Source organism: Bicyclus anynana, chromosome 17, assembly GCF_947172395.1.
Source record: "Bicyclus anynana chromosome 17, ilBicAnyn1.1, whole genome shotgun sequence".
NCBI lineage: Eukaryota > Metazoa > Arthropoda > Insecta > Lepidoptera > Nymphalidae > Bicyclus > Bicyclus anynana.
Genome location: NC_069099.1, coordinates 390,730 through 412,573, shown reverse-complemented (window position 1 = coordinate 412,573; position 21,844 = coordinate 390,730). Strand labels below are relative to the sequence as shown.

Here is a 21,844-nt window from a genome sequence, read left to right as displayed (position 1 = left end):
AAATTGGATCTTGTTAGTACCTACGCCGTCAAGGAGTAACAAACTTATACACACACAAACTTTCGTCTTTAGATTATTAATGTGATACTCGTAGTATGATTAAGTCGGTTAGGTATTAGATAAAAATACGTGAAGGGTCTAAACTTAACTTCTTTAGATACTTTACCGATAAGATAAGATAAGAAGGGAAAATCTCGAGTGACACGTAGTCAGGGAAAACCATCTTGCATTTTAAGTACGAACTTTCATACCTACTTATAAAATGTATCATGTTTTATTAAGTACATGTTTGGATTTTTATCTTTTAGGAAAATATTACCAAGATAAATTTAAAAAAGCTGGTGGATATTCAGAAAATTTCGAGTCTTTTCTTCTATTTTTCTTTGATTAATCGAGGCATCTGCACAGAGAGATAATTATGAGCAAATGTCATTAGTAAAGTAGGAGCAATAGTTATTTGAAAACAAATAACTTTTTAAGGTATTTCTTTGTTAAATAACCATGCTATCTGTTCGTAAAAACGAAAAACCTCCTGCAGTAATGGCTCATGTTTTGAATCGTACACAAAGATGCTAAAATATCCTGCAGTTTTTTTCAACAATCATCATCAGAGTCATCAGCTTGTCCTTCATATCCCACTACAAAGCTAGACCTGTAGAGAAATTGCCAAATGGGAGAAGGGTTAGACCTTCCACGCTGCTCCAAGCCTGATTGTTTGCTTTATTAGGGATGTTGAACTCTGTAAAAATGACTATCAGAAGTGAATAACAAAACAATGACCATAGCAGTGACGTGGTGTCGAAAGCACGATAATTTTACGCCACAGACTTTCTAATTTAGATGCGATTGAAAACTTCTTGTAATAGACATAACTCATAAGACATAACCACTAAACCAATAGGGCAATCATATTTTCATCATGCCTACCCACATGAATCATTCAAAATTGCGACATTGCATTATACCTACCTAATCTGAACTAACGAAATCTCTCGGATTTTCCGATAACAGATCGATAGAACTAGAAACAATTCGACAAAACATCTGAACCGCAGATAACAGTGTAACGACTTACGCGCCAGTGTTTGGACCAGAGTGATCCGAGATGGCTGCTCTGTGGATTTTGATAGGCAGGTATCTTCAATCACTAATAGTTTCTTAACCGTAAACGCAAATAAAAACAGTTGCTGACCATATACAACGATTGGATTTGAACGCAGACGCGTGAGCCGACTATCGAACGACAAAATTACGCAGTTTCACGATTTGGTTGGAAACATTTTAATTGTACGCAATCCAAATTGAATCTCGATTCTGATAAGAGTGCCCAATCAAATAGTTGTACGATTTAGTTGGAGAAGATGTGCAAACTTTGCATAATATTATGTCACTATAGTATACTTGGCGATTTAGTCGCAATAACTTGCAATCGCATATCTGTGGGAGCTCTTCAAGTCATAAATAATAATTTATGACTTGCATTAAATGTATCTTCTCCTAATTGGAATTAATGGTGGTTTTAGGACCGAATGTTAAGATTTTTTGTAAATTTAACGTACAGCAGTAAGCACACAATGTCCCATTACATTGTATTTACTCAACAAACATCAATATTTAACCGACTACAAAAAGGTGGATGTTCTCATTTCGTCGGAAACCTTTTCCATGTGATCCCCGATTATTTAATACATGTTGCAGGTGTCCTGGCAATAACGGCTGGTACTCTCTCGGCCGAGTTACCACTCAGAGCCAATGGCATCGAGCTTACTCTGGAGCCTCTGATTACTGGCGGGTTCCACCTCGTTCTCACCACAGGTACGCTTTGATGAAGTATTAGAAACTACTGGGCTATTCAAAAGAGTGGGTCAGGTCTGTAGCCAAATTACAAATAAATATTATGTTTCTACAAACGCTTCAATATCGATCGCATGATTAACCTATTAAAATAATATAGAAAACGCTAACGCATCAACCGGAGAATCGATGTGTCACTTGGGGAGAGGCCCAGACTCGACTACTCACAACTGAAACGCGCTGTGGCAGACAGCAAAGCTTTTCGCATATTGACAAATATCGTTAAAGGGATGGCAACAAGTGATGATTGATGATATTCGACAGACTAAAGTGCTTGGTTTGAGACCCAGACCCTTTCTCTTTCAGCTTTGAAATTACCAGAAAACAAACAACCGAACGGGTTCGGAAGCATGCCGAGAAGCGCCCAGACCTTACATCCACAAATCCGTGAAATGACTTCCCGGTGAACGAAGCACGAACTCTTCGCCAACAACACATACTTCCCTGGCCTTCTCCCTCCCATGTCACATTCATTAGTGCCAAATCATGGGAGGATGAGCCAGGTAAGTACTTGCTCGTCGCCTGTCCTTAGGTCGCCTTCTTGACTCTCTACAAGTCATCCTTGTCCCATTATGAACACTCTCGGGCGGATATTGTCGCGGGGCATAAACAAGACGCCGATCGGAGAAAGGCGCGAAACGTGAACGTAAACCCGCCAACGTATACGCGACAGAGTGTAGAACGCGTTAACTCTTTATCAGATGAACTCTGACTTGTGTTGCCCTTCGCCAGAATGAATCATCATCTGTCAGCGACATCTGCGACAGATCTTGATCACATGACCTGTCGATAGCAAAAGTCATTGCCATACATTTTTCTAGTTTTCAAAGCGTTAGCAATCGTAGAAAGAGAATCGATGTGCCACTTGGTTACAGGAGCTGTTATTATCTACTAGCGGACGCCCGTGTGGAGTTTGTTTCCAAATACCTACCTGTAATTTTCCTTACATCCGATATTCCTAAACTATGAAAATCTTAATTACAACCTTGAAATTTTTACGGTTTAAGCCGCTTATTGACCTACTTTTTACTGTAGGTATATAATGGTTGCAGTAAAAGTTGACAGAAGCCTATCTTAATTCTTTTGAAAAACTCAAACTAGCGAAGTATCTTATCATTTTGGCACTCGACATTATCAATGGAATCTTTAACATGTCCATCATAGAGAGTTTGTTGTGGTGCAATACCTATGTTTGGTACTTAACTACTCATATTAGAGAAAATTCTATTTATATGTAGTTAAAAGTTATGTAATTATATGAATAACAATTTTGTTTATTGAAAACTTGTATTGTTTCCAGGCGACGTGAGAACAGTCTATGGTCACATTGGTCGCACCCTCTACTCGCCGTTCACCTCAGAGGACATAGAAGGCGGGGTCCTCGTCCACATCGGCTCAGCGAACCTCACCGTGAGGACAGTGAGAGATGACGCAGCCGACGCGCGGGGCATTAAAATCAAATGGGACTCGTATGAACCCCTGAGATTTGAGGACTGTTTTGATTTTGGTGCGTAATCTACGAGAATTTCAAATCCCAGTTCGTTTTTACTCAATTTCCTTTCCTCAATAATTCATATACATGTCGAAAGCATAAGCGTACCCCTGCCATGGAGTCTGACGACATCAAGCGAGTTCTTGATGTCGTCAACCCATGCTGGGATGCTGGCGGTTAGGGCTGGTTTTGAAGCCTCTACAAAGGCCCTATGTCCTGCAGTGGACGTCCATTGGCTGATGTGATGATGATGACTATCGATGAATCATCTACTTACTACAAGGTGCAACTCTTGGCTGTTCAACTATACACGCAAAGATGAGAGTGTTAAAACTTACGTTGCACTAATGTATGTATTGAACATTTTTTTGATGTTACATAACATTTTTAATATCGCTTCAATATACACAATAATCTCCATACTACCTATATCTATATAACTCCTGTACCTTTGCCTTCTTATGTGGGGTCGGAAAAATATGTCAATCTTCTCCATTCGCCTCTATTACTTGTCAAGTCATCATCCACTTCCTTTACATACTTATTGATGTCCTCTTCCATACAACCATCCAGCCATCCCCTATTGTGTCCTTCCACTTGCAATTTTAACATTGTCTGAGACATGTCTATACCAAGCTAATCTTCTACTCCTCGATTTTATCTATCTATACTTATAATAAATCTGTAGAGAGGTCAATTCTGTACATGAAATATATTTCCAAAATAACTATCAGGGGGTGATTAGTGATCGATACTGATGCCAAAAATGCAATCAGTAAAATTTTTGTCTGTCTGTCTGTCTGTCTGTCTGTCTGTATGTTCTTTATAGAAACAAAAACTACTGGACGGATTTTAACGAAACTTGGTACAATTATTCGACATACTCCTGGGCAGGTTATAGTATACTTTTCATTACGCTACGATCAATAGGAGCAGAGCAGTGAAGAGAAATGTAGAGAAAACGGGAGAAGTTACTCAATTTTTTAAGTTTCCGTCGCGTGTACAGCCTTAATGGTTAAAGCTACATAGAAATCATGTAAGACGGAAATGTTCTCCTTAAAATTATCTATAAAAACACAACAGCATATACATGTCTATCTTTTATGGTTGACTCACAATAGCACGTGTAACTCCCGATAGCTTAGCAGTTCGGAGCTTTCTAATTAAATTTGTCTACTCTTATGTTTATAACACTCATCACTCATCCCTAACTAAAAAAGTTAACATTATTACCTATTCAATAAAAAAAGAATCATAAAAATCGGTAAAGAAACACCAAAGTTATACAAGAAATACGCTAAGCCATCGCGCGTGCATACTAATTCATGCTATATGGATTATTTTTGTGTAACGGTTGCCGCGCTCGACGCGGCTCGGGAGGGGGGGGGGGGGGGAAATAAATAAAGAAGTGCAGCCTTAATGAGTAGGGTAGGGGTAGGGTAGGCTAGGGTAGGGGTAGGGTAGGGGTAGGGTAGGGGTAGGGCAGGGGTAGGGCAGGGGTAGGGTAGGGTAGGGGTACTTGAAAGTTTACAACGACTTTCACGCGGACGAAGTCGCGGGCGTCCGCTAGTAAAAAATATTTATTAATCTCTATTTGTTTTAAGGTTCAAAGCACTGGTACGCTGGTCCAATGCAGATAGATCAAATATATCCGATAGAAGGTGCTCAACAGAACTACAGTGCCTACGTATCCAAAGAGACAGACAACGGGGCTATTGTTGAGAGATACTGGCTCAACTCAGCTGGAGAATATATTTACGTGAACCCGCAAGTACCTCTGTTCGTGGACTACTATCTGATACAACCCAACCACATCTGCTTTGGAGCGCAGCAAGCAGCTCCATATTCATCAAGGAGGAACCATACGGAGCTATCTTACGATTTTTGGTTATTAGCTGATGTTAAAAAGGCACATAAACACGCTGTCGCTCACTATTTAGGCAAGCCGTCGGGCTTACCAGACTTTAGGATGGTCCAGCATCCGATTTGGTCAACGTGGGCTCAGTATTCTCAAAATATTACTGAAGAGAAAGTTCTGGAATACGCGCAACAGATTGTGGATTACGGATTCAACAATTCGCAGTTAGAAATCGATGATCTATGGGAAACTTGCTACGGGACTTTAGAGGTGGACACGAATAAATTCCCGAATCTGACTAACTTGGTGGAGGAGGTTAAAGCCCTTGGATTCCGAGTGACAATTTGGGTTCACCCGTTCATTAACAACAACTGTGAAGAAATTTATACTGAAGCATTGAACAATGGGTGAGATATTTTATATTTTACACTTCGAAATGGTTTTACGATTGAACTGTTGGTTCAGTGGTGAGCCGAAGACATACGCTCGAATCTTTAAACTGGTTAAACAATATATGATTGATGATGATGATGATATATACTTAGCTTTCTTCACAGTAGCAGCCTGGTAATGGGATTTTATTAGGCATTATTAGGCAGCTGGTCTTGTTCATTATCAATAACTCCGAATACCTATATTATGATAGGAAAAACCCGTTAATCCGCTTTGAAGCAGCGTGGTGGGAGCAATTATTACAGCATATTTCCTGCTGTTCCGCCTTCTTCATTATTTTCAAAATATTTTCATAGGTTAAATTACATCTTAGTTCATGATATTCCAGGTACCTAGTTCTAGACGAAGCCGGCACAGCAGCGGCGAACTGGTGGAATCCGAACGGCTCCATCCCCGGCCTGGTCGACTTCACCAAGCCGGCCGCGGCCGAGTGGTGGTACCGCCGCGTGAACAATCTCATCGACACTTACGGCATTGACAGCATCAAATTCGACGCTGGAGAGAGCAGTTTCTCACCACAGGTATTTTAATTATTAAACAGAAGTAAACGTGACTTTGCAGAAATTAATTCTACATTTGTAGAATCATCATAATAGATATCCTTAGCATGTTGTGGTTTTGGAAACGTACGTAGGTAGATTTTTTTGTTAGAGGTGACAGATCTAACGCTTTGGCGGGTTTTCGGGGATAATAGCAAAGTAAATCATTTACTCACATAATATTTAAGATCCATACATTAAGCATACAAAGGAGTGGCGGTAGGCTATTTCGGCATGGCTCTCTTAATGACATAATAAAAAGGGCTCTTGCCACCATAAATATTCCTGCGCTAATCGAGCCGTTAGGAATCAGTCGGGATGATGGTAAGAGACCTGATGGATTGACGCTGGTTCCCTGGGAAATGGGGCGGGCCCTAATGTGGGACGCTACATGCGTCGACACATTAGCACCGTGTCATATCAGGGAGACAGAATCAAGACCGGGAGCCGCAGCAGAAAAAGCTGAAACCGGTAAGTGGCTCAAGTATGCCTCTCTGACAGAGAGTTACATATTTGTACCTTTTGCCGTGGAGACCCTTGGGCCATGGAGTCGCAGTGCCAAAAAAAATTTTCCGTACCATTTTACCGCGGCTTGTTGCCTCGACTGGTGACAGAAGGGCTGGCTCATTTCTTGCGCAAAGGATCAGCCTGGCTGTCCAGCGCGGAAATGCAGCCAGTATTCTTGCCACCATTCCACGTGGGCATGATTTGTATAGTTATTAGGATAAGTTAGCTTAAGTTCCTTATTGTATTCTTTCTCAGTATACACTATAAAAGTACAAAATTCAACTCCCTCAGACTACAGAGGACATTCAAATCTGATTCAGACATACCTAATATTTACCAAAGTATTTGTGTGTATGTCGTAGATTCCAGTACAAGAGGGCGATATAGACTTGCACCCTCACAACATCGTTGACGCGTACGTGAGGACCTGTGCTCGCTTCGGAGACATGGTAGAAGTGCGAGCTGGATTCAGGTAAAATCACAACAAAATAATTAACTGTGACAAGCGCAACGGTGATCTTTTATGAGTTCCGTTTTTGTATTTACATTTACATACGTTCGGAACCCTAAAAATAGAGAAAGATTAGATAGAAAATAAAATTATGAAAAGACGATATTTTATCTATGTCAATTTATCAATTGTGCATAATATTTCAGACATACTGTCACCGCGGCTAGTTAGTAGTTGCCTCGACTGGTAACAGAAGGGCTGACTCATTTTTTGCGCAAAGCATCAGCCTGGCTGTCCAGCACAGAAATGCAGCCAGTATTCTTGCCACCATTCCACGTGGGCATGATTTGTATAGTTATTAGGATAAGTTAGATTAAGTTCCTTGTATTCTTTCTCAATAAAGAAAGACATACTCGTAGCATGCGAAACATATCTAGCAGACGCCCTGCGGCTTTAGCCGTGTATTTTCCGGAGATAAAATACTACCTGTCTCAAATAACGTGTCTTTCTATTAAAAGAATTTTCGAAATAATAATCTCTTTATAATAGGTATCAGTTTAGACAAACAACAATAAGTAGTGGATTACATTTCAGAACCCAAGATCTTCCCATCTTTGTACGAATGGTGGACAGGGATTCCATCTGGGGCTTGAATAACGGGCTGCCCACCATCGTCACCACCACCATACAGATGAATCTCAACGGCTATCCACTGGTGCTGCCGGACATGATCGGAGGCAACGGCTTCAACCTCAACCACCCGCAAGCCGACCTGCCCAGCAAGGAGCTGTTCATACGCTGGGTGCAAGCCAACACCTTCCTACCAGCTATGCAGTATTCTTTTGCACCTTGGAATTTTGATAATGAGGTAATTTGACGAGCTTTTATCCTAAAATTTAATGTCTTATAACGACAAGACTCACTAGCTCCACGATAAAGTACCTACTCGATACCAAGAAGGTATCGAATCCTTTATTGTGGGTTGATTCCTCGTCCGCTGGACTATTGTCGCACCTACTCCTGACACAGTCTTTTCGAATTAATGGAAAGGAATGCAAATTGCATTATAATCTTGTGTGCTCACTAAGTTAACTATCTAAAAAGTTAAGGTTATACCTCTTAGAGAGAAGATCAGTCAGGAGAGAAGATATTATTTTTAACTTAAGGAGTAACCTTAACTTTACTGTATAAAATAAAAAATAAAATAAAAATCGTTTATTTCACTTTCTAAATTTTCATAAGTTAGTGCGACTGTATAGGAATAGAAGGTGTTCCTTATAATTGTTAAGCCGTCCTTCATATTTTCTTTGACATTCTCTGTCTAATATTTTCCTGCTGCAGACAGTGGAGATAAGCAAGAAGTTCACAGAACTCCACGCAGAATACGCAGAAGTAATCTACGCAGCGATGCAGGCAGCCGTGGACGACGGCTCGCCGGTTAACCCGCCGCTGTGGTGGTTAGACCCCAGCGATCAAGAGGCACTTACAATATGGGACGGTATGGATTTGTACCATTTACCAGAGTTGTGGGATTAAACTTCTAACGACTATAACTCTCCATCTCACCACATGCCGGGTATACAAGGAAAGCTATGCACAAGACGAATAGGGGGTTTGCTTAAACCATATGCCACCCCACTCGAATACCTATAATAAGCTGAGCGATAGGTATAAATAAACATTTTCATGTCCCAGTTTGCAATTAAACTAATGATTTATATCATTTTAAAAATATTAAAAGGTTGTAGAAGGTAAGGGAGAGGTCCAATTTTTGGGTGCTAACGTGTAGTAAATCTAAAAAAACAAATTCTAATTTTTATAATTTAAGTAGATTTAGTTAAATTAATCCAAACTAGACAACTTTTCTAGACAAATGCTAGCTTACGTAAAAATGACTCTATTCTATACATTTTCAGAATATCTTCTCGGTGAAAACATCTTAGTAGCTCCAGTATTCAGGGAAGGTATCACAGTCCGCGACGTTTACCTTCCGACCGGCCGGTGGTTCGACCAGGGTGATCCAGAAAAGGTCCGCGAGGGTCCAATTTGGATCAGGAACTACCCAGCTCCCATCGGCGTGCTGCCGTACTTCGTGAGAGATCCAGACACTGTTCCAGACAGCGCTAGCGATCCATTCCTATCCGTGGTGTTAATAGTCTTAGGATTAGCTGTAGTGTTTAACTTACGATAGTTCTAAGATAAATTATTTATGTTTTTTTAGAAATATGAGTCTTTTAATTTTTATTTATGAAATCCACCAGCCCATCAGTTGTTGGACGTCCACTACTGGACATAAGCCTTTTTAATATACGTTTAATATGGTCGACCAACGCTGATCGTTCTAGCTCCTTGGGACCCTAAAGTCTATCGACCTCTCTTTGTACTTCACTTTTATCCCCAAATATTGTAATAAACCCCTGACAGTAGAATACCTAACGAATTTTTAAGTCAGAAATCCTTTCCTCCTCCGATAATTGGCGAATCGGATCTTGATCTTCGTCCATACTAAATTTATGAATTCGAAAGTAAGTTTGTTTGTTTGTTACCTTGTCAAAGCTCAACCGCTGAACCGATTTAATAATATATTGCAACTTGGAGTAGAAAATGTTCTACGTTTCATTCCGGGAAATCCATGGTTCCCGGTGGATTTGTTCAATACAAAACTTCACGCGAACGAAGTTGCGGGCATCCGCTAGTCGTATACATAGCTAAATGGTTTATTTGTTGGTATGTTTGTCATATAGCGGTAATTTTGAACTATCATAGTCTAATTTTTGTGATATATGTAGAACTAGCGGACGCCCGCAGCTTCGTCCGCCCTTAAACCTCCTTAATCCGGCTCTCTCGCCAAATCCGTTATCAGTGGACGTCTACTGCCTACGAGTTACCTCCGGAATGGTTTTCGAGATATCGTAATATTTCTACACGATAGTTTATACCTTTCCCATTTATATATTAAGATTAGGCTACAATCCATCAGCTTGACTTAAATATTGTTTATTTTCCAAAAATAATAATTTGACATATATTCGTAACCATATCCTTCAGATCAGTCTCAATATGACGACAGGAGCCTCCTGTTCCTTATGACGGTCCTGGATTCGATCCCCGGCTGGGCCGATTGAGGTTTTCTTAATTGGTCCAGGTCTGGCTAGTGGGAGGCTTCGGCCGTGGCTAGTTACTACCCTGCCGGCAAGGCGTACCGCCCAGCTATTATCGTTCCGGTACGATATCGTGTAGAAACCGAAAGGGGTGTGGATTTACATCCTCCCCCTAAGACGTTAGCCGGCTGCCATGTTAGATTGCATCATCACTTACCATCAGCTGAGATTTTAATCAAGTGCTAACTTGTAAAGTATAAAAAAGCCTCAAGTTCATGTACCTGTAGTCACAGCATAGAACACAGCAATACTGTCTGGAAGCAGTACTTCCCCTGACGAGGTCACTCACTAGGAGCTAAAGGTTTCACAATACTAATGAAGCCTATAGAAGGCTTATCGCAAGTGTTTTGCACCTGAAAATGCTTCTTGAGGTTTTCCACCGATCGCATACCTACTTCAAGTTGACAGTCATTATGACATGTTGCTACGTCACTTCCTCATGGCGTTTGCACACTGACTGGGAATGAGTATAATATGAGATGCGTCTTACTATACCCGTAATTGATACACCAACTGCTGCTACTGTTGCTGCTTTTGCTGCTGCTGCTTTTGCTGTTGCTGCTTTTGCTGTTGCTGCTGCTGCTTTTGCTGTACTGCTACTGTTGCTACCAGTACTAAATAAAGTTGGAGTTCGTAATACATTTGTTTCGGCTCTAATGTAAAAATAGCAAATAAAATCTAAATAACTCCACGGTAAAGTGTAACAGTCAAAAGTCTAACACAGTATATCCGATTAATTGGAAATACAAGCAACCAAAATGAAATAGGCTAGTTGACAAGGTTTAATTGATCAATAACGTTATACTTTATTTTTGTGAGACGTGATTACATGCCACAGTGTTTTGGCTCGTTTTGGCCATGATGGTTTATTTTTCAACTGTTTCATGACGTCACGTTAACTACCTTACCAAACGGAGCTTTTGACAAAAATTTTACTTAAACATTGTTACGTCACAAAATGGACGACAGCGTTTTTGACGTGTGAAAAATTTTGAAAAATACATTATTTTCAAATTAAGTTTTATAAGAAATCCTTAACTTTTATTAATTGATATCGATATATTTCAAACCCTCATTCCATGTATTATAAGAAATTACTAATGTTTATATCAAATTTGATATGAGTCAACTACCCCATTTGATGATAGTAGGCCTGTTTGTGACAGAAGTCGGGGAAGAACTACCGCCATGCATTTCTATCACCAGGCAACATTGTGTTACGATGGCCGATCTAAAAAATATATGAATTGTGGTAAAATAATCAACTACATTTGAGGTAACTACGACTGTACCGTATCAATCAATCGTGATAGAATTTCTAAATGTCCAGTCAATGTGAAACATCCCTCATGCACCAATCAGCTTCTTCAGGTATTTATCTGTAATTTTAATATATGATTAATGCAAAGATAGTGTGTTAAGTATATCGTTCATTATATGCTGTAGCCTTCAGTGCGACGTGGTCTGCAGACGAAGCAACATGTTGAGGCTAGTTGGTGAGTCACTAATTACTAATTAGAATTTTGAATAGAAGTTACTTCTTTGAAGACGCTCATAATGAGTTTTGAATAATTGATTCATTTTGCTATTCGAAAAACCGACGAATCCAAGCGACAAAGTCACCCAAATCTGACAGCAAATCCTATATTATATTAAATCCTCTATATAACGGTGAAGGAAAACTCGTGAGGAAACCTGCATAACAGAGAATTTTCTTAATTCTCTACGTGTGTGAAGTCTACCAATCCGCATCGGGACAGCATGGTGGACTAATGGCCTAACCCCTCTCATTCTGAGAGGAGACTCGAGCTCAGTAGTGAGCAGAATATGGGTTGATTACGACGACAACAGGTAACAGTTACGTTACTACCGGATGCCCGCGACTTCGTCCACGTGTACACACAAAAGTATAATAATGTAGTTATTTGTGAGGTTTTTTAATTTTATTATGAAACCAGTATTAGCGACATTGGTCGCGTGCGCGGCTGCCGTCACCGTGAACTTGGAGAGCCAAGATGGCGTCAGCCTGCGCGTGCAGGACAACACTGCCGGCGGACTGAGCATCGTCATGCAGAGAAGTGAGTATGACCGTGTGCTGTAAGACTTACTTCATCATCATTATTGTCTTTTAAAATAAAACTTCTTAACGCCCCCATGACTTGGTGGTGGTTGACTGGTGAATGCGTTACAAAAAGTGTATTTGGCGAGGCGAACGCACGTTGAGAAGGAGAGTATCAGTTAAGAATGTTTACTTCAGTCGTGTGATGTGTAGCACACTCGTTTTTTTTTGGGCTTGCCCTTGAATACACTCTATATAATATAATACATGCTCTATATAATACATGCTTGGTGAAGAGCAATGACGAGGTATAGGATGGGACGCGTTTGTCTAGAAAGTGTCTATTCCCTGCTTTACTTTATAGGTGCTTATTTTTAGGCGGCAGGAAATCGACGCCGAAATGGTGTTCTACACTTAAGCTACACAGATAAGAGACGTTGAAGCGAAACTTTTGCCTCCGCATCACCTGGAAAAAGCCAGTATTTGCAACAGGTTTTTTTGGTCTATGAGTGACTCTAGGAAAAGTGTTTCATAGAATTAGCCATTAGGAAAAAATGTTAACAAACAAATTTGAATGGCTCCAAAAGCGTATTCACTAAACTAAAAAGCGAAAAATGACATCATATTATAATGTACCTACTTTGTTTGAAGGTGTACCGTTAAAGAGTTCCCTAATATACCTTCACCGAAGATCTAATGATAAAGATCATCAGACCGTCACAACTCATCTCTTGTAAAGTTCTCATCGACACAAATTAATCAAGCATAGTTACATAAGATAAATGCTGTAAATAGGTTTAAGAGTTCCCGCGTCTGCTGTTCGGCTCCATCGTCAGATTAACTCCAGACCTTCATGAAATTGTAGTGCTTTAAAGTACTTAATGAAAAACTACTGCGTTTAGTCGCCCTCATGATTTTCGAAAGTTCCCTTCGTTTTCTCCAGGATCCCATCATCAGATCCTGTCAAGAAAACAATGAGAGCACCTCATGAATATACCTTTTCAAACAAAAAATAATTATTTACTACAGTAATAATACTACAGTAATTATATACTACAGTAGTTTTGTAAACTAGTTAATGCAAAAAAAATATTTTCTTTTTTCTTTTTGTTTTTATTTTTATTTTATTTCCTCATTTCATGTTTCAATTATTATACTCGTAGATTGTTAGATGTAAGGCTTATCATTATTGTGTATGTGTGTGTGTGTTTTATTTATACCTTTTAATTTTATATTGTTGCTTAATTTGTTGAAACACTTTTATTTGTTTAGCGTAGTCCTATTATTTAGCATATTAATTCAAGGTTGTTTGTTTTTAATTTAAAGGTAATAATATAGCATATTGTCACTGTGGCTATGTATTTCCGTGGTGTCACCTGGATCGAGGTAGCAGCTGAAAATCAGCGCCGCTTGGCCAAGTACTTTGCATGGTTTATGCGGCACAATGCTGAGCTGTTACCTTTTTTCAAGGTTGTGCCAAACATAACGAAGTGGTTTTTGATGCTTCAACTACTTTAGTTTTGATTTTCAATTGATCAGGTGGTTGAAGCATCAGACACAACAATAGTGCTTAGTTAGGCATTGTGGTGTATGGCACAATTTTTTAAATAAATGTTTTTTCTTTCTTTCTTCTTTCATTTAAATCGGCTCAGGGGTCTTCGGGTTATCGCGTTATATAAATACAAAACAAAACATGCAGTTGAATTAATTTTTTTGAAGTCGGTTAAAAAAAGGCTGAATTGAGAAACTTTTAATTTTTTGAAGTCAATTAAAAAAAGGCTTACGATGATGTCTATTCCACAGATACATCAACAACATCGTCACATCTGATGTGGCTTGGGCGATATGCCGGAGCCGTGAGCAGCAGCAGCTCAGGGGAGGAGCTGGTGGTGCACTTTGCCGGCAACCTGAGCCTGCACATCAGCAGCCGCGTCATACACGAGCCCAAGAGCGGCACCGTCATCAGCGTGGCGTGGAAGGCGCCCGTCGCATCACGACTGGCTGACTGTCTCAGCTTAGGTGAGTCATCCCTGCCCATCAGCACTGTACTGGTTAGCGGACTCATGTTGATAATATTTGATTTTATGACAATCACTGTCAAATATTAATAATAATGACCCCAAATGTTTAAGGTGCTATCCAAAGCATGGACAGTGACTACACCAACTGTCCAATTCCATGCGCAGAATTTGTAGGTACTGAGAATTTCTTGAATGGAAGAAAGGCTCAACCCAGGACCTCGTGTCTGAAGTCGCATATACTAACCAATGGACTAACCAGACGAGGCAGTTCTAATCAGGATACCGTAGATGGTAGCTAATCAATTTAGTCATTGTTACCACTAATTGTGCGTCCAAGGAACTTGTGAAAAAATGGTTGTCATTCGAATCCTTCCTTATAATTTTCATTAACAGGAAAGTTATTGTTATGTGGCTCGTTGTATGTAGGTAGCTTGATAAGTATTTTCCATAAAGGAGAGACCGATAGGTAGTATCTATTGATATACACTACTTCAAAACTAATCTAACTCTTCATTATTACAAATGCTTAGAAATATCTATAAGGTAGGTATAGTCAATCTATTCCGGGAATTCCGTGTAGTTTTTGGATTTAAGTAAGATAGTGAAGTTAAGATGCAACAGATTTTAAACTTTAAGCTGAAGGTTCGTTTCCTTAAAGAGTTAACTCTTTCTTCAGTTTTACTTAGCAACGGTATGTCTGTTACAGCCTACTGTCAAACGTTTGTCAGCATACTAAACATATGCATAACCAAACAGACTGCCCAATGTAGACTGACCATATCAAACCTATATCCTAACCCTATACCAAATTGTGTTGATGTAGCAGGTACTTTATAACTTTGAATAACAATCTCTTAATCACTATCAGGTTCCAAGAACTGGTATGGCGGTCCGCAGCAAAAGCATCAGTACTGGCCTATCGAAAACTTAACCCTCGCGGAGTACTCCTACGTCACCAAAGAAGCCGACAACTGCGGAATAGCTGAACCATATTGGCTTGGCTCCGACGGCACCTACGTCTTCTTCGACAGCAAAGTCCCACTGTTCGTCGACCAGAACTTTATAGAGCAAAGAACCACGTGCTTTATCGCGGAGGTGAAAGCGCCGTATTCCGTCAGGAGAAGGGATCGTTTGGAGATGTCTTACGTCATCGGGGTCTTCGATAACGTCCGAGAGGCTCACGAACACGCAGTCGCCACTGTTTTAGGTATAATATGATATCATCATCAATATCATCAGTCATTACTCATTATGCATTTACTGTTGGACATATTTTATTTTATTTTATTGAGGGCTTACAAACAACATCATAGTACACAATCATATTATCATATTAGTAATATAAATAAAAATTATAACTATGACACCAGCTTCGGAAACCACAGATTACAATACTATAAAGTAGACTACTACGTACCTAAATACTTTATATAAAATTATTACAAACAAATTAAAAAAAAAATTAATTGAAAAGTGAATAAAAAAAAATGGATGAAAGAAGGATATTATCCTCTTTTACGCAGCTTTAGTCTCTATTATTATCTTTTTATATGCGTTTTATGCCAGCCACCTTCCGAAGTTCGTCGCTCCTATCTAGTCCTTCTATAAAATAGTTCTCTCATTTAAATAATGCCTATAAAAATAATGAAAATTACATACAAAAAAACTATTGAAAAATTTTAAAAGATCTACTCCTCTCTTTGCGGGACTTTTAAATGCTTAAAAAATGTCAATTAAGGCTACTCAAAACGAAGCGTGAAACCACCTAAAAAACGCGCCATCTTAAAGATAAGGCATCCGATAATAGGATTTGAAAAAAATTGATAATGAAACTCAAGCGAAAGCTTCTAGGAAAGCTTTATTTTTGTTCTTTTATGTAGGCCTTCCTCAAGATCTTCCATACTTTGTGATCTAGATGTTCCGTCTGTCATTTTAGTTAATCCCATCTTCTTTCAGGTAAACCGACAGGATACCCCGACGAGAGGATGATCAAATCTCCGATTTGGTCGACATGGGCCCGCTACAAAAGCGCAATAAACCACGACGTCGTACTACAGTTCGCAGATGACATCATCCGCTACAATTTCACCAACAGCCAGTTCGAGATCGACGACCTGTGGGAGATATGCTACGGCTCTCTGACGGTGGACGAGAACCGATTCCCGAACATGTCCGACACGGTGAACACTTTGAAGTCGAAAGGGTTCCGAGTTACGATGTGGATGCATCCGTTTATAAACAAAGGCTGCGAGCCTTGGTACACCGATGCGTTGAATGACAAGTAAGTTTTAAAGTACGAGCTGAAACAAGTCTTTCCAATACTTCTATTTGCTTGTCGGCTTAGGCAGATTAGATCGGCCTGTAAGGAGAATCGGTGATAGATTGGTGAGATAGCTACCTTCTCTAGCTACCAAATTCATTTTGAATGAAAGCTTAATGTCAGTAGCGAAAGTAACTAATAAAATGGCAAAGCAGGCAAAATGCCATGGGCCTATTGCTCTAAGGAACAGTCCGCGAGACCGTAAGCTCTGAAGGTATCTAACAATATCAAAAATTCCGTCATAATTTTTGGGGCCCCATTCACCACGGGACTCAGATGGTAGTGATGTGTTCAATGGTAAGCCGATATTTGATTGTAATGTAATTGTCTCCAGCTACCTGGTACTTTCGGAGGGAGGCTCGGAGGTGACGAGCTGGTGGAACGACAACGGCACCACGGCCGCCTACGTGGACTTCACCAAGCCGGAGGCGCGCCAGTGGTACCACGATCGCGTGCAGTACATTCACGATACTTACGGCATCGACAGCTTCAAGTTTGACGCCGGCGAGACCAGCTGGTCGCCTCAGGTAACTCTTACGATAAAATAATAACTCTTGTCACCTGCTCTATATTCCTGCTCTAATCGAGCCGCGGGAATAGTCGGGATGATGGCAAGAGACCTAATGGATTGAGGCTGGTTCCCTGGGAAATAATGTTGGATGTTACTTGCGTCCCAACAAAAAAAAATCTACCTTTTCCGACTTTCCCCGACTATGTTCTTCATTCTTTGACCAATTCCACAAAAAAAAAATACCGAAATAATGTAAGTTACCATAAACAATTACCGTTTTGTATCAGATCCCCGTTCTGCAAAGTGACTTGGATGAGCAGCCTTCGTCTATAACAACGGAGTATGTCAAGAGCGTCGCCAAGTTTGGACCCATGGTGGAGGTGCGAGCTGGATACAGGTAGATATCCAATCCAATGTTTTAAGGTATAAACACGGCTTCTTTAAAAAATTGCATTTTGTGTAAGTAATAGGACAAAGGACGAGAAGAAAACGAAAACAAACACTTTAACAACAAGTTAAAGAGGCAAACATTCCAATCTAAGACCGCCAACCAAATTTGAAGCGTGGTCCATATCCTGTCATACTGTTGTCTGTACAGGAATGGCCGACTCTATAATATACCATTAAAGTAGGCTGATATGATAATGAGATAGAGTCATAACTTACAGGCACAAAGCCTTATGGCTTAGGTTTGCTGGTGTCTTGCAATACAGGTTTTTCATCCAGTCTAATCTCCAGTTTCCAGTCCAACCCAGTCATTATTTATATTTTATCGTTATACACATTCATTAGGTAGGTACATGTAGCATGTGGAGAAAAAAAAAATCAGTTCATTTGAAATTAAATCACAACTTTGATCGCAGATCACAAGACCTCCCGATCTTCGTGCGCATGATAGACAAGGACACGTACTTCAACTTCGAGAACGGGCTCGCCACGCTCATCACGACGCTGCTGCAGATGAACCTGAACGGGTACACGCTGGTGCTGCCCGACATGATCGGCGGCAACGGGTACAACGTCCGACCCAGCAAGGAGCTGTTCATCCGCTGGCTGCAGGCCAACGTGTTCATGCCGAGCTTGCAGTTCTCATACGTGCCCTGGGACTACGATAACGAGGTCTGTATCTACATATACAAAGTACATAATTTAATTAGTACCTTAATGTAAAACTATTAAGGTTTTGGTTTGTAATATAGTTTACTTCCAGTTGCCGGTGATCATTGATAGTTTTTTTTGGAATCTCAAACAGAGGGGTGTCGCCTTAACATAGTTTTGGTTTTGTATGCTTTTATGTTGACTTTTAAGGGTTGAAGATTTCCGTGAACCTGTTTCCTCCCTCCTTTGTCTCTAGATGTGATTGTCGATTTATTTGCTATTATTCTATTATTACTTCACACAATCTATGTTTCCCTAATTTTTTTCTTCTTACACTTTTACTTCTTCTGCTGCTGTAACTGGAAACATTTGTCCAATAGATACATTACATCTTTAGGGAAGTCTACTACTACGAACTAGGTGAAGACTGAAGACTGTCTAGCAGTAGGCGTTTGTCAGGCTGATGTGATGATGAAGATAATGAGGGTTTTGTTGTGCAGACGGTGCAGCTGAGCCGCGAGCTGGTGGCTCTCCACGAGCAGTACGCGGGGGAGGTGGTGCGCGCGTTCCAGCGCTCCGTGGCGGAGGGCGCGCCCGTCAACCCGCCCATCTGGTGGGTGGACCCCACCAACAGCGACGCACATCCGATATGGGATGGTGAGTTTTTACAACAATTCATCAGAATCAGCCTTTTTAACGGCCCATTATAGAGCCGTCTTCGGGGAATGGAGCTTAGACCCACTACGGGAGGAGGGTGATAATGATAAATTCTTTATTGATAATAATCGACGGCTTAACCCGTGATCTTCAAAGCACGGGGGCACACTACAACTACTAGGGGGGTAAACTTCCAAACTCCGGGCTGAGAATTTTAACTGAAAACTTAGAAGAAAGAAAAGCTCAACATTACGAAGTCTGACCCAGGACTCGAATTATTTCTCAAAGATTGCTTGTAGGTTAAATAGATGCGCCGACAGCAGACTGTCATCATCATCATCATCATCACATTAATTGATTATGAAATACGGCTAAAACTCACGTGATATTAGGTCGGAGTATGCCCGACTAGTCTCGAACCCATACGGGGCCCTTAGTCATGAGCTGGTTCTTGCAACGCGGCACAAGCCAAACTGCGAAGCGGCGGCGCGACGCGCTGCTGCTCGCATTACGCGCTGGGAGAGGGGTTGAGTGGTGGGAAGTAAAGGTTCCGTTACACTCTCCGACGGTTCATTAATGTCATCTTCATTAGAATCATCTTCTTGTAAGCAAACCTAAAGCTATCTTGTTCCACTTTGTATCTTGTATATGTGACAATGAAAGAAATAGCGGTTTCGACGCCGTCGGCAGCTACCATCCAATAACCCGATTAAAATTCGGGTGACGACTGATCTCTATTGCTTCTCGTATCTTATGAGGTACTAGAAACTTTTCCCTTGACATTATACAAGCCTTATCAAAACGGAAGCCTGAACATGCTCGACTGTTGCTGAACCGTCCGAGTCCACATTCTTCATGCAACGTATATGTTCTTTCACTCTTGTGGTAATGTGGCGGCGAGTCTCACCTATGTATGATCTACCCCAGTCACACGGAATCTTGTAAACTCCGGGCACGTTTTGCGGATCCCTATCCTTAGGCGATCGCAGTATACTCCTCACCAGTGTAGATGGACGAACCCCTTCACATAATATGTTAAGTACACTGGTGACCAGTTCACACAGGACGGTTTCCGCCTAGTTGTTGCTTGTGCTCATCTGGAACTCTGACGCCAACTATAACCATAATATCACGTGAGTTTTAAACATCATCATCAAGTCTCGTGGATATTTAAAGTGTTTCTTCTTCTTCTTAATTTTCGGATGCCTTTCTCAGAGTTTCTCCTCGGCGAGGACATATTAGCGGCGCCGGTGGTGACCGAGGGAGCGACCAGTCGAGACATCTACCTGCCCGCCGGCCGCTGGCTGGAGCTCGGCGACCCCGAGCTGGTGCACGAAGGGCCCGTCTGGATCAGGAACTACCCCGCGCCTCTGAACGTGCTACCGTACTTCATCAGGGAGCCTAGTCCGAGCTCTGCTACTACTCCTTGCGTAGCTGCTGTGCTCGTACTATTTGGATTGATACTAAATATTTTCAATTAATTACGTGTAATAATAGTTACCTTAAAACACTAGTGATATTTTAATTTATCTTCATGTATTTTAAGTAAAAAAGGAAAATTTTGTATATATTTTTAGATTTATATAATTAAATATAATATATTACCAATTAGCGTTGTACTTCATTTATTCTGTCAGATACCAAAAATACCAAAAAAAACATCTAAATTCTTTATAATTCTGCTTGTACTTTATTTGGGGCCGTTTAAACGTTGAGTCACAGTATGATTACTACCGGTAGTCTACTGTAAGCCGCGTCAAATAACTTGAATTTAAAAAACATGGTATTTTTACCATGGAACATAGAAAACGGCAAAGGGCTTCGGCATTACAGTGAAGAGCGGTGCTCCTCTCAGAATGCAAGGGGCCCTGGCCCACCACCACCACCCTGGCCCAATGCGGATTGGCAGACTTCATACGCGTAGAAAATTAAGAAAATTCTCAGGTACGCCGGTTTCCTCACGATGAAATGAAATGAAAATTTCCTCACGATGTTTTCCTTCACCGTTTAAGACACGTGATATTTAATTTCTTAAAATGCACACAACTGAAAAGTTGCAGATGCCTGCCACGGACCGGATTTAAACCTATGCATTCCAAATGGAAGGCAAAAGTCATATCCACTGAACTGATACAACTTACATCGAACCCTTCATATCGGAACTTAGTTTACCGTCAAAAATAAGGCATAGCAGTTATTTCCCGTGACTAGCTCTGTCACACACAGCTCAACGTTTCACCAATTTTTAAGCCTTTTTTTGTCGCTGGAAAATGCTTTTGCATCCCGCCCGAAGAATGCACAGTCAGAACTGCGCAGTCCACAGCCGGGTATGTGGGACTTGCTGACTGGCACACTAAACACAGCCACCTGCGTCCTATTTGGGCTGTGGAAGAATCGCGAAAACAGGCACTTTCACTTCCCGGCTCTCAATGGTGTCTACAAGGGTGGAAGGAGGTGCCCATATCGGCTCCTTCTGACAGTCGTTCTTCTTTTTCGAAGCGGGTCAGCATCAGGACACGCCCACAGTTTCAGAAAAGAAGTCCGTCGAGCATGTAGTTGACGACGCTCGGCAATAAGCCTATCCGCAAGTATTTTGCACCTGAAAATGGTACTTGAAATGAGTTTTTCCACCGATACATACCTCCTAACTACTTCAAGTTGATGGTAATTGTGACATTGTTGCAACGTCATCTCCTCATGGCGGTTGTACACTGACTGGGAACGGTTGAATGGGTATAATATGAGATGCGTCATATACTTGTATCGTCAACTATTACATACCTACTACTACTTCTACTGCTGTTGTTGTTGCTGGTACTGCTTTTGCTGTTTCTGGTGATACTAAAAGTACTACTAAATTAAG

General features: G+C 40.8%; 2 protein-coding genes across 2 annotated transcripts; both read left to right on the top strand.

The window, feature by feature from the left end:
- Positions 1-1,105: 1,105 nt before the first annotated feature.
- Positions 1,106-9,345, top strand: LOC112049312 (myogenesis-regulating glycosidase-like). Its single transcript, XM_024087161.2, has 9 exons — positions 1,106-1,130; positions 1,699-1,815; positions 3,155-3,361; positions 4,951-5,611; positions 5,986-6,178; positions 7,066-7,175; positions 7,749-8,022; positions 8,496-8,652; positions 9,071-9,345. Exons 1-9 carry the CDS (start codon positions 1,106-1,108, stop codon positions 9,343-9,345), a joined length of 2,019 nt encoding a protein of 672 aa, XP_023942929.2.
- A 2,404-nt stretch (positions 9,346-11,749) lies between these two features.
- LOC112049290 (myogenesis-regulating glycosidase-like) lies at positions 11,750-20,590 on the top strand. Its single transcript, XM_024087129.2, has 10 exons — positions 11,750-11,811; positions 12,274-12,393; positions 14,178-14,393; positions 15,264-15,602; positions 16,352-16,676; positions 17,050-17,242; positions 17,514-17,623; positions 18,090-18,345; positions 18,825-18,981; positions 20,197-20,590. The coding sequence occupies exons 1-10, from the start codon at positions 11,796-11,798 to the stop codon at positions 20,460-20,462; spliced, it is 1,998 nt and encodes a 665-aa protein (XP_023942897.2). The 5' UTR covers positions 11,750-11,795; the 3' UTR covers positions 20,463-20,590.
- Positions 20,591-21,844: the final 1,254 nt, after the last annotated feature.